Raw genomic sequence first — 12,531 nt, 5'->3', positions numbered from 1 at the left:
GACATCGTTTGAATCCTCGTCTAATAGACCTGAGACTGAAGAGATGCCGCGCTTTGTTGAAGCGGTACGCGGGAAAAAAATATCGGGAAATTCTTTTTCGGATGAAAAAATTTTTACCGTAGAAGAGAGCTACAACAAACAAAATGATAAGGTGTACGCACACAGTAGTGAAGAAGCGAGCAACCGTATTCCGCGTGTCCAACGAGGTCATTTTCTATCCTCGCTCATGGTATGGTTGGGAGTTTCTTATTGGGGCTTAACAGAGGTACATTTTTGTGAGAAAGGTGTAAAAACGAATGCAGTTGTGTATCAAAATACAGTCCTGACGAACCTTGTGGAACCTGTTTCTCATACCATGTTCAATAACAGGCACTGGGTATTCCAACAAGATTCGGCGCCAGCTCATAGAGAGAAGAGCACACAAAACTGGCTGGCGGCGCGGGAAATCGACTTCATCCGGCACGAAGACTGGCCCTCCTCCAGTCCAGATTTGAATCCGTTAGGTTACAAGATATGGCAACACTTGGAGGAAAAGGCCTGCTCAAAGCCTCATCCCAATTTGGAGTCACTCAAGACATCCTTGATTAAGGCAGCCGCCGATATTGACATGGACCTCGTTCGTGCTGCGATAGACGACTGGCCGCGCAGATTGAAGGCCTGTATTCAAAATCACGGAGGTCATTTTGAATAAACTTTAGTGTCATAAGAATCTATGTTTTGTTAAGTTCATTTTGGTATATGAATGGTTACATAATGAATAAACTTGTTTCAATTATTTTACATTAAACATGTGACAGAATTTATGACCTGACTAGGTATAGTACAGTACAGTGTGAACGGGTCCATAACAATGTATGGTGTGCGATATTGTAGTGCTATAAACTATATACTATATGCAATTATATTATAGTGAAGTCTGAAAACACCTTGAGACATCGCGGTTGGTAGCCCATTAGACTTGCCGGTTAATATCAATCTCACGCTACCAAATTAGGTTACAACAATTTAATGAGACGTTAACCTCATATATTTAAGGTGAGCGCTGCATTTCACACTAATATCCATACCAAAATTTTAAATAACAAAGTGAGTTTATTTGTTACGGTTTGAGGTCTTAATCAATTTTTTTTATTGAGTAGATGGGTGGACGAGCTCACAGCCCACCTGGTGTTAAGTGGTTACTGGAGCCCATAGACATCCACAACGTAAATGCGACACCCACCTTGAGATATAAGTTCTAAGGTCTCAAGTATAGTTACACGTGCTTACAACGGCAGCCCCACCCTTCAAACCGAAATGCATTACTGCTTCATGGCAGAAATAGACAGGGTGGTGGTATCTACCCGTGCGGACTCACAAGAGGCCCTACCACCAGTAAAACCACCAGTAAACCTATAATCATCAAATTTTGTATACATGTCGTCCATTGGTGGAGAGCTATACAATCTGAGACCCGTGGCAAATGCGTTCGATGGGATCCCAATGAAACGGTGACGTTTTGATTTAATTTTAATAAATCATTGAACTAATTATGCAACAGGTATTATTAATATCGTGGGCATTTTAGTTAAATATCTAATATATTAAATTATCATAAGCATAAGTAGGTATTACATGTCTGTAAAATTGTTTTATGTATGACAACCGATCTTTAATTATGTACATCTAGCTTTAATTGATTCTAAGTTCAAATAAATAAAAATTACTAAACTATGTAAAAATGTGTAAAAATATTACATTCTGAACTAGCCTGTAAGATTTTACCACCAGATTCTTTCGCCCTGTAGTCTGTACTAGTGCCACGCCACTGATTTTGTCAAGAAACAGAAAAGAACGTAAAACAAACTATTCCCGAGGGGTAGGTATTCCCTACATTGTATTTGCGCATTAACTCAAGCGCGCCCACGGTTAAAGCTACCACAGCAAAAAACGTGAGCCGTTTACCGTTGCTTTCCATAACTAAAATACTTGTCATACTAAATTAGTGTCAATCTCATATCATTACATTTTTAGTGTCTTTATATTATTATGTAGATTAACGTCGCTGTTTTTAAATATACGTAAAGAGGTAGATAACATTTAAGAAAATAAATTTAATTACTAAAAAAAAAATTAATTGGCCATGTAGGCAGAGGAGCTTACGGCCCACCTGATGGTGAATGGTTACCGTCGCCCATGGACTTCAGCAATGCCAGGGGCAGATCCAAGCCGCTACCTACCGTTATACATATAAGAAAAATAAATTTATTTACTTATATATATATATATATATATAATTAACGAGTAAATAACAACTGCTTTTAACATAAATATTTATTGTATAAAGCGTTCATGTTTATTTGTTACATTTGAGTAAACGAATACATTTATAAGCCATCTTCGTAAATAATTGGTGCACCTTCATCAAGTCTTTAATTATAACATAATATTTCACTTTAAAAATACCCTATTCCTTGATCGGTTTCATATATAGTCACTTCGTCCTTTTTCAAATTAAGTTCGGGCCTGCAAATAAACATTAAAAAAATTTAAATTGAAATATCCACTAAAAAAATAGCACGCGCAAAATGTCACTATGAAAATACTACATAGTATAAAACAGAGTCGCTTTCTCTGTCCCTATATCCCTATGTATGCTTAAATCTTTAAAACTACGCAACGGATTTTGATGCAGTTTTTTTTTAATAGATAGTGATTTTTTTTTTTTATTGCCCTTGTAGGCAGACGAGCATACGGCCCACCTGATGGTGAGTGGTTACCGTCGCCCATGGACTTCAGCAATGTCAGGGGCAGAGCCAAGCCGCCGCCTACAAAGGAGGAGGCCTTGAAGAGGAAGGTTTATATGTATAATAAGATCCATTAAATAATGGAGAAATCAATAATAAATTACAGTTCCCGAAAAGAAGCGAGGGCGGGCCGCTAGTTATATAATACAATTTGAAGCTATATCCATGCAATTATTATTTAATTAATATTTTGTAACGACAAATAAATTTCATAAAGTTGACTTCGCAACTCATTCAATTACCCTAACTTAATATGAGTCGTCTATTATCAAAGGTGGCAATCTGTGCATTTGGACAAAAAAATGTTATTGATATGTCAATACAGATTGATTTGAATATAATCGTCTTCTTCAAAGAATACGGTTCAAAACCTGCATTAAATAAAGGTTAATACTTAACCTGTTATTTATCTAAGATGTCGTTCAGAAGAGTTTTGTGACTGCCAATGGAATACAAAGTCAATAATTCGTTTTTCTGATTTACCAATAATTGTCCAAAAGTCACATTGCCGGCTTTGATAATAATCGACTCATATATAATAGCTTCTTACATACGTACACACCCGGTTTTTTTATTATATACAATTATGACAGATTAGCAAATGAAAATAGAATGTACTGAGATAGGGAGAGAGAGAAAGAGAGAGAAATTAAATAATTTTACTTCCCGCAACACAAAGACAGACGACAAATACGGTTATTTGTCGTAATTTGTTGTAACACAACTGATTTCTTGTAAATTGCTATAACGCAAGCGTCAAATTATTTAAATATGAATAGCAAAAGCAAACGTACATCACATTTTAAAGCAGTTACAATGATTTTTTTATTAAATACTCACAGTATTATTTCCACAGTTTGTTGTTGAACTGTAACAATTTATAAAGTATAATTTATGATAAGTCAAAGTTTTATTCTGATTGAAACTACTTAGATCAGAGGCTTCGGTCGGCTCAGGAGCAGTACATTTTTCAAAATGATATTATTATGTACCCTATTTTGTTTTCTATACATATGAGAACGTGTAGTAAAGGTGTCAGAGCGTAACAAACAAACAAACTCATTTTCGCATTCATTTTGAATGTCAATCATGGTTAAGGCCTACCGAACGGTATATATACGCAGTCGCCCATGAACATAAGCGCGGTGCTTTTAGGTACCCCAAGCACCGGTCATTGTTCTCGTCGAACCCGTCGCGTGCGACGAAGGGCTCGACGAGTAAATTAACCCACAGACACAGCCCACTGAGTTTCTCGCCGGATCTTCTCAGTGGGTCGCGTTTCCGATCCGGTGATAGATTCTGCGAATTACTGCTCTTGCTAGGGTCAGTGTTAGCATCACTCCGGTTTGAGCCCCGTGAGCTCACCTACTAGTTAAGGCTATGCTAAAATAGCCTCTCAAGGCTATCAGTTTAGGTAGGGAAAAAAAACATCAGCAACACCTGGGCACAGACAAGCCGTTGCCTACTGCGACTATTATTAAAAAAAAAAAAAAAACTAACCCATTTGAGGCTGGTGTTGTATCAGGCCGGACACGTCCGAGAAGTACATTCCGTTGTTCGTATGTACAAACTGCTTGGGCGGTTCGATGTAGGCCCCTTGGACGAGGGAGGCGTCGTCGGAGCGCCACTTGGTGACGTCAGCGGGGTCGTCCTTCTGCATGCGCTCCCACTGCTTGTAGGCGGGCTCGCCGCCCACGTAGTCCCGCTTCGCGCGGTTGTGGCTGCGTATCTCGTGTTTGCGCAAATCCGACCTGTTAAAAATAATAAAGGTTGTCGGCGCACGGACAGCGACGAACGCGTTTAGCCCACTGAGCCTCTCGCCGGATCTTCTCAGTGGGTCGCGTATCCGACGCGGTGGTAGATTTCGCAAAGCACGGCTCTTGCTAGGGTTCGTGTTAGCAACGTCGTCAGGTTTGGGCCCCGTGAGCTCACCTACTAGTTAAGGTTACGCTGATATGGTCTCTCTAGACCAGGAGTGGGCAAATATTTTGATAGTCGGGCCACATTGCAGATGAAAATTTGACCTCGGGCCAAGCAGTTTTTTTTTCTAATTTTAAGTATAGTTTTTGCTAAGGATGTCAATTAATGAATTTTAAAACAAACATTTTTGAATCAAAATATTTATTTATCAAGTATTTGAATAAAAAATTGAAAATAAATTTTTTAATTTTTTTACGTTCTACTATATCGCAGGAGAAAATGGCGGTTTTAGATTAAGTTTTTTTTTTTATCGCTTACTTGGGTGGACCCGCTCACAGCCGACCTGGTGTTAAGTGGTTACTGGAGCCCATAGACATCTACTACGTAAATGCGCCACACACCTTGTGATATAAGTTCTAAGGTCTCAAGTATAGTTACAACGGCTGCCCCACCCTTCAAACCGAATCGCATTACTGCTTCACGGCACAAATAGGCAGGGTAGTGGTACGCGGACGCCGGCACAGTCGCGTCCCCGGACGCGCGTTAAGCTATTTTCAGACTACGCTATAATATAATAGCATATAGTACATATCTCATAGCACAACAATATCGCGCACCATATATTGTTATGGACACGTTCACAATGTACTGACTTTTTGGCGGGAAGGCGAGGAGTGAAGTTGTGTGATTTGTTTTATTTTGTCTATTTAATGTTTCTTCGGGTTTAAATGTGTAATAACGGTGGTTTATTAACTGTTTAGTATCTGTGAGCACAAATTTGGGAAAATAAAACCAAGCCGCTGGACGTACCTTCTTGGGATCGTTCAAAAATCCACTGAAAAAGTTTCAGTAAATGACCACCATTTTACTGAGATTATATTTCATACCATATCATCTCCTTTCCTTTTATTCCATGTTTCATATTAATCAACTTCATTTCAATTCATATTATCATTTTAAAATTAGACTTTACCTAAAGGTCTTAATTACCAGGTCATAAAATCCTTTTAAAAAAAAATTACTCTGTACTGTATTATATATTGTTGGCTTACTATACGCTGCTATACTATATCGCACTATATGGCGTAGTCTGAAAGCAGCTTTAGCAGGTTTTAGGAAACAAAGCAGATTTCATTCTAATCCGTACCAGATAACCCACAAAATCGACCGGACAACGAGATTTGCATTAACGATCCTTGGTAAGATTGGCATAGTCTCACTTGTAACAGAAGTCCCTTCCGCACAGATTGCAAGGGTGCTTGATGTTGAGATGGGCCGCCTCGCGGTGTTGCCTCAGCGCGGAATTAGTACGGAAAGCTTTCTCGCACATTTTGCACTGAAACAATTTATATTATTATAATGTATGACGATTTATATTGTTATGTATTATATTATTACTAGTGACCCCGCAGCAGTCGAGATTCGACAGTAATTAATTGAAATTATAAGTTTAAACATTATTATGGTTATAATGACAAACACTATTATATTTCGATAATATAATCACAGTACTCGCCAAAACTGCAATATTAATCTATTTTCAATTCGACAATAGACTTTAAACAATAACAAGTTTGCCAATGACAGTAAACAAAGAGTATATTTTTATATATGTGTTGTGTCAAATACATGGTAGTGTGTGTAATGTTTTATTTATTGATTTAAAGATTCTTTTATGCATTATTAAAAAAAAATATTAGCATTGTGCACTCCTTCTCAATATTCTCTATAAGTGTGAGAAATTTCATACTCCTCCGTCCGCGCAATTTTCGTAAAGAGTTATTTTTTTATTGCCTAGATGTGTGGACGAGCTCACAGCCCTGGTGTTAAGTGGTTACTGGAACCCATGGACATCTACAACGCAAATGCGCCACACACCCTGAGATATAAGTTCCAAGGTCTCAGCATAGTTACAACGGCTGCCCCACCCTTCAAACCGAAACGCATTACTGCTTCACGGCAGAAATAGGCGGGGCTGTGGCACCCACCCGTGCGGACTCACAAGAGGTCCTACCACCAGTAATTACGCAAATTATAATTTTGCGGGTTTGATTTTTATTACACGATGTTATTCCTTCACCGTGGAAGTCAATCGTGAACAATTGTACAAAGGGGTACAAAGTTTTTGCTTCGCGTATTAATATATAGATTATGTAGCGTACAACACTGGCACATCAAGTCGTAATCGGGAGTTATCGGGAGCAATCGGAATTCCCGAATACGCATGTATCACTAGACAGGTTTCGCGCGCAGATTCAAAGTTTAACATAAAATATCTTCATTTTCTCCGTTTCTTGTTAATAATATGATTACCAAAACAAAAATAAGTTGAAAATTTCCCACTAGAGATGTAGTGAGAAATTATTTTCCTTCGGGAAAACTCGGATCTGTATCGGAATACGATGACACCCGAACTGTCAATGAATGATCGTATTAAATCAAGTGATATTTTCATAATGTATATTTATGATAAATGTGAACAAATCACGCACGGTCATCCGGCAACAAAATAGGAATCCCTGTGTTATTGGTACCAGAGACTAACCATACATACATACTTATAGACGATTAAAAAGATATCTATATATTAATACGTGAAGCCAAAACTATGTTTCCCTTTTTACGGAAATTGCGCGGACCGAGCAGTATAAAATTTCTCACACTTATAGAGAATATAGAGAAAAAGTGCAGCATGTTAATATATTTTTTAAATTATACGTGAAAAATACATTAAATCAATAAAAAAACATTACACACACAACCATGTATTTGATGCACACACGGATGCATACTATTTGTATAATGTCAAACTTTTTTTATTGCTTACAGTCTGTGGTCAAATTGAGAATAGATTAAATATTGTTTGTCTTTATTAATATTTGTCTAAAGTGTAGTCTTGGCGAAATCTGTGATTATAGAAGTATAATAGTCTTTGACAGTAGAATAATCATAATAGTGTACAAACTTATAATTTCCATTAATTATAGTCGAATTACGACTACCGGGGGACCACTGATTATATTTAACACACAGACAAAGTGCAAACAAACCTTTCCATCACACGAATGTTTGCATGTGGGAACAGTCAGGGGCGTTACCTAGACCACCGAGTCAGTCAAAAATTAATATACCTATATGAATATATATTAATCAATCAAATGGGATTGTCTCTTAAAAGTGGTTCCAAATTATTTTTGTGGACGCTAATTTGAAAAATTCCTATGTTTAAATTTAGTGTAAAATCTTTGTAACGTCTTTCGATTTAATGTTAAAAAAACCTACAGCATACAAATTACTTTAATTTGATCAGTACATGTTGAAATACATGCTAATTAATGCTCCATGGGTACATAAAGCAGCTTTTGTCAGTCAAATTAAAAAAAACTCAATAAAATATCATTAGATTCACATTTTTCCGACCCCTTTGAAAATAGAATACAAGATTGGTTCGTAACAGAAAAAGGCACCATGTTATAATATGAAATGTACAACGAACCTTATACTGCTTTTCTTGATGTGTTAATTTATGTTTGTTGAGATTCGAAGGATTTACGAAAGTAGCGCTGCACTGTGTACACTTGTAAGGTTTCTCGCCGGTGTGGGTGCGCATATGCAGCACCAGATAATACTTGTATTTGCATTTGTACGGACACAAATCACAGAAGAAATTGAATGTGTTTGTGTGGATCATCCTGGAACAAAATATGTCAATTTGAAAAATAAATATTTTATTTTCATAGACGGCCAAATGTATTCACGAACTGTGTAATGATTACGGGCGCACGTCTATCCGATGATTTGCAAGCCAAATAAATTGTGCCTTAGAAATAAGGTGACACCCTACAGAACTTGCATACGTCCGGTCATGACCTATGCAAGTGTAGTGTTCGCTCACGCGGCCCGCACTAACTTGAAACCCCTTCAAATGATACAGTCGCGTTTTTGCAGGATAGCCGCTAGGGCCTCGTGGTACATCCGAAAAGTAAACCTCCACGACGATATGGACCTAGAGTAATCCATCAGGTAATATGTACAGTGGGCATCGGTGCGCCTTGTCGAGAAAACGGCACGACACGAGAACCCTCTGATTGTGACCGCGGGTAACTACATTCCCGATCCTGCGGACCGAATGGTAAACAGTCGACGTCACCCTAAACACGTAATTTCGGATCCTCCCGATCCATTAACGGTGCTTTTAGGTACCTCAAGCACCAGTCATCGTTCTCATCGAACCCGTCGCTTGCGACGAAGGGCTCGGCGAGTAAATTAACCCACAGACACAACCCACGGAGTTTCTCGCGGATCTTCTCGGTGGGTCGTGTTCCCGATCCGGTGGTAGATTCTGCGAAGCACTGTTCTTCTAGGGTTAATTTTAGCAACGTCAGGTTTGAGCTCCATGTGCTCACCTACTAGTTATAGTTACGCTGAAATGGTCCCTCAAGACCATCAGCTTAGGTAGGAAAAAAGGGCGCAATTTTTTTTATATCTTATGGTTGGACGAGCTCACGGCCCACCTGGATACCGGAAGCCATAGACATGAACAACCTAAACGCCACCACCCACCTTGAGACATGGCCTCTAATGTCACGAGTTTTTACAGTAAAACTCTCTTACTCTGTTACGATTTCACGATCAAAGCACGGAACCGATTTTGTCGAAATTTGGTATGGAAAAAGTTTGAAATTTCCGAAATAATTCAAACTACCTTACATGCCACTGCTGGGCATGGGCTTCCCTCGGCACGATATAAACTAGAGTCTACCGTGGCGCTGTTTCGAACGCCAGGAACGAATGCCCGTAATATTTTAAAAATAATATTTTTACTCATTATACACAAAAATGGCAGAATGGATTTGATCAAAGTTTCATATAAAATATTATTTATCTGCTTTAATCAATATGACAGTGTATTTGCCGGTTTGTAATTTAATGTACTAACAAATCTAATAATTGTCATGTAGTTTATGAACTAGAGAGCAACGACAGAAAACAATCTTCAATTTGGACTAAAGCTTTTTTCTAAACTATAAGGTTATCGCAGAAAAGAAGCCGAAGTTCCCTTACATTCTAGTATTATAATTGGTGTCCTTTAAATCAGAATGGTTATATGGATGAGTAATATGTCCTCTAACATTGAGCTGATTCTTATTTTTTAGGTATTTCATACACAGTTTATAATAATACTCACATGTGATTTTTGAGTCTTGCCAATATTGAAAACTCTTTGTTGCAAGTCGGACACTTATGAGGCACCGTCTGTTTGTGTATCTGACGCATGTGATGCGATATACTGAGAACAAGCTGGCCGCACACGTCACATGCACGTCTCATACACTGTCTCTCGCGACGATGAACCATCAATTTTTCCTATTTGAAAATATTTCTTTAATAGAAGAACAAATTCATTTTAGCTTCACTATATGGAACAAAGTACATACTCAATTATAGAGTTATTTATTTTTTGTTGTCGATTTCTTTTGTTTGACAACATTAACTATATTTATAAATAAATTGTGAGATAAAAATTTCCTTAATTATTTTTAGTTAATTTAACATTTTATTAGCAATTTATAAACTGTTGTTATATACTTGGCTGTTTCCTAGATGTGATACGCAATATGCTGTAAAATTAAGATAGAAATCAAAACCATAGTGTCAGCATTATAATGACTTTTTTTTAAAGGGTACTTTCCAATAGATTGCTTTAAAATTCATGACTTACTTTTGTAGAGAAAACCACATCACAGGGGGAACATTTGAATTGTTTGACTTTGGGCATTTTTTTGTTTATTGATTTTTCCCTCTTCATACGAAGCTTCTCTTTTTCCTGTGCAATCTTCAGCTGTTTAGTTTTCATCTTATGTAAAATTAATTGAAAATCATTCTTGGAATACGGATATGAATAGAAAGCTGGGTTACCTGAAAGAAAATGTATTTGTTATGAGAAAATTTTATCTCCATGTTTTTATTTTTTTATTCTAATATTAATTTGTAATTTGTATTTTAGTAGTGTGGAGGTGGCATATTTTTTATATTGATTCCTCCATTTTTAAGTTCGAAATGAGCAATTTGAACACACAAACAAATAAGCAAAGATCCACTTTATAGTATATCAAATTTTTGGATGGGTTTATGTTTATATATTTAATTAATATAATTTATTATTAATAAAGCTTTGATACTTACCCATGGGGTTCAATAATTTCCTAAACTTTTTATCAGCTGTTTCACAGTTAGTTTTGAAATTTAAGGCAACTTTTAACATATCTAAGCATTCAGTACATATATACTTAGGCAAAGAATCATCTAAATCAATCTGAAAATCAAAAAATAACAGAGATAATAATAATCATAAAAATAATTCTATATTTACAATTTATAATTTTTATTCTATATTTATTTATAACATGATAAAATTTATATTTAATCTGTCATCAACTTGTGTTTAAAACAAAAATTCAAAAATAGAATTTGTTTTTAAAAATCTAAAAATAAAGGATTTATGCTTACCGTTATATTGGCAATGCTCCGAATGGCACTAATAATATCATAACTGTTTAACTTTTCAGTTAATGGAGTACAACCGTTTCTTGCACATACCCTGCATATCATTTCTTTTGATAATTGTAGAGATTTTTTCCTGGAACATAAGAATTTATATGTTATTTCATACACATGCCAATTATAGACATAATATGTTAGTATTTTTCTATATAATTATTTGCTTTAGTATTTATATGCTATTTCATACACATACCAATTACATACATATGTTAGTGTTTTTCTATGTAAATAAATAAGCTGGTCGAAAATTGGTACACAGTTTTTGTATTTAATATCATCGTTTAATTTGTGGTGTAAGCTAGTTAGTAAATAAAATTAATAAGGTTTGCCAAAAGTGAAATTCATAAACAAAACAAATGATATTGAAGTATTGTTTACTTATAGAAAGGTTTTTTAAGTAATAGTTGTTGAAGATATTTAACTAAAATATTTATTTCAAGTGTTTTAACTTTGTTGTTGCAAAATACCCGTCAAACTGCTGCCATAGATCACTACTGCTGCTGCTTCTCTCTTCTTCGCCAAATGAATAAGGTTGATATGATTCCTTATTAAATTTTGATAACATTGACTTCGTAATGTAAAACGCCATTATAGATAATCCTGCAGCATTAACACAAAAATTCAACACAAGAATTTATACCAAATTATACATTGAAATACATATTTATTTTTTATTTCAAATGCATAAGATCAAGTTCAGTTTTTAGATAAGTTTTGATTAACTGATTTTTTAATTTTATGGCCTGGTAACCAGACTAGAGGTGGCTAATATAACCATTAACCAATAAATTTACCGGTAAAAAAAATTAACACTTCTATTCGATAAATAAAATTACCCAAAACGGTTAAAAATACCGTTTTACAAAAACACTGCGTGTAGTGGCATAGGCAATTATTGGAAATTATATTTATACAAGTTTCAACTTTATTTCAACACGTAAGATTCATTTTCGCCTTGCAGATGTTTTCAACTTATCATGTAAAAAATATTGAATTTTATGATTTCATTGTATGCTCTATACCCCTCAAAATAAAGCACAATATTTAAGTTGGTGTATTTTACAGTTAATGATAATTTTTTTCGTTAAAAAATTGAAATGAAACGATATTTTTACCGAACGCGAAGATGACGCGATTGGTTGATTTTTTAAACGTAATATTTTGTTTGGTACTTGACATTTTGGCGGCTCAGTGCATCTTTTCTATTATTTTGGTAAAGTTGTGTTTTTGTATTTTAAGAGATTTGTACTTTGTGTTTGTG

At 35.8% G+C, this 12,531-nt stretch overlaps 1 protein-coding gene across 1 annotated transcript; it reads right to left on the bottom strand.

Moving 5' to 3' along the window:
• Positions 1-2,298: 2,298 nt before the first annotated feature.
• On the bottom strand, positions 2,299-12,523 carry LOC101741031 (zinc finger protein 583). Its single transcript, XM_004932440.5, has 11 exons — positions 12,386-12,523; positions 11,738-11,870; positions 11,217-11,346; positions 10,893-11,022; positions 10,429-10,625; positions 9,895-10,073; positions 8,203-8,398; positions 5,927-6,042; positions 4,287-4,537; positions 3,627-3,654; positions 2,299-2,505 (listed from the first exon to the last, which is right to left on the bottom strand). The coding sequence occupies exons 1-11, from the start codon at positions 12,447-12,449 to the stop codon at positions 2,436-2,438; spliced, it is 1,494 nt and encodes a 497-aa protein (XP_004932497.2). The 5' UTR covers positions 12,450-12,523; the 3' UTR covers positions 2,299-2,435.
• Positions 12,524-12,531: the final 8 nt, after the last annotated feature.

The sequence above is a fragment of the Bombyx mori genome, chromosome 17 (assembly GCF_030269925.1).
Source record: "Bombyx mori chromosome 17, ASM3026992v2".
NCBI lineage: Eukaryota > Metazoa > Arthropoda > Insecta > Lepidoptera > Bombycidae > Bombyx > Bombyx mori.
This window is presented reverse-complemented; position numbering and strand designations above follow the sequence as displayed.

Bases quoted from the DNA above. Each gene is read 5' to 3' on its own strand.
- LOC101741031 (XM_004932440.5), bottom strand. From the start codon at position 12,449: ATGTCAAGTACCAAACAAAATATTACGTTTAAAAAATCAACCAATCGC. The intron at 10,626-10,892 runs GTAAGTATCAAA...ATTTTCTTTCAG, and splicing joins GAAATTATTGAACCCCATGG to GTAACCCAGCTTTCTATTCA. The intron at 8,399-9,894 runs GTGAGTATTATT...ATTTTGTTCCAG, and splicing joins GCAAGACTCAAAAATCACAT to GATGATCCACACAAACACAT.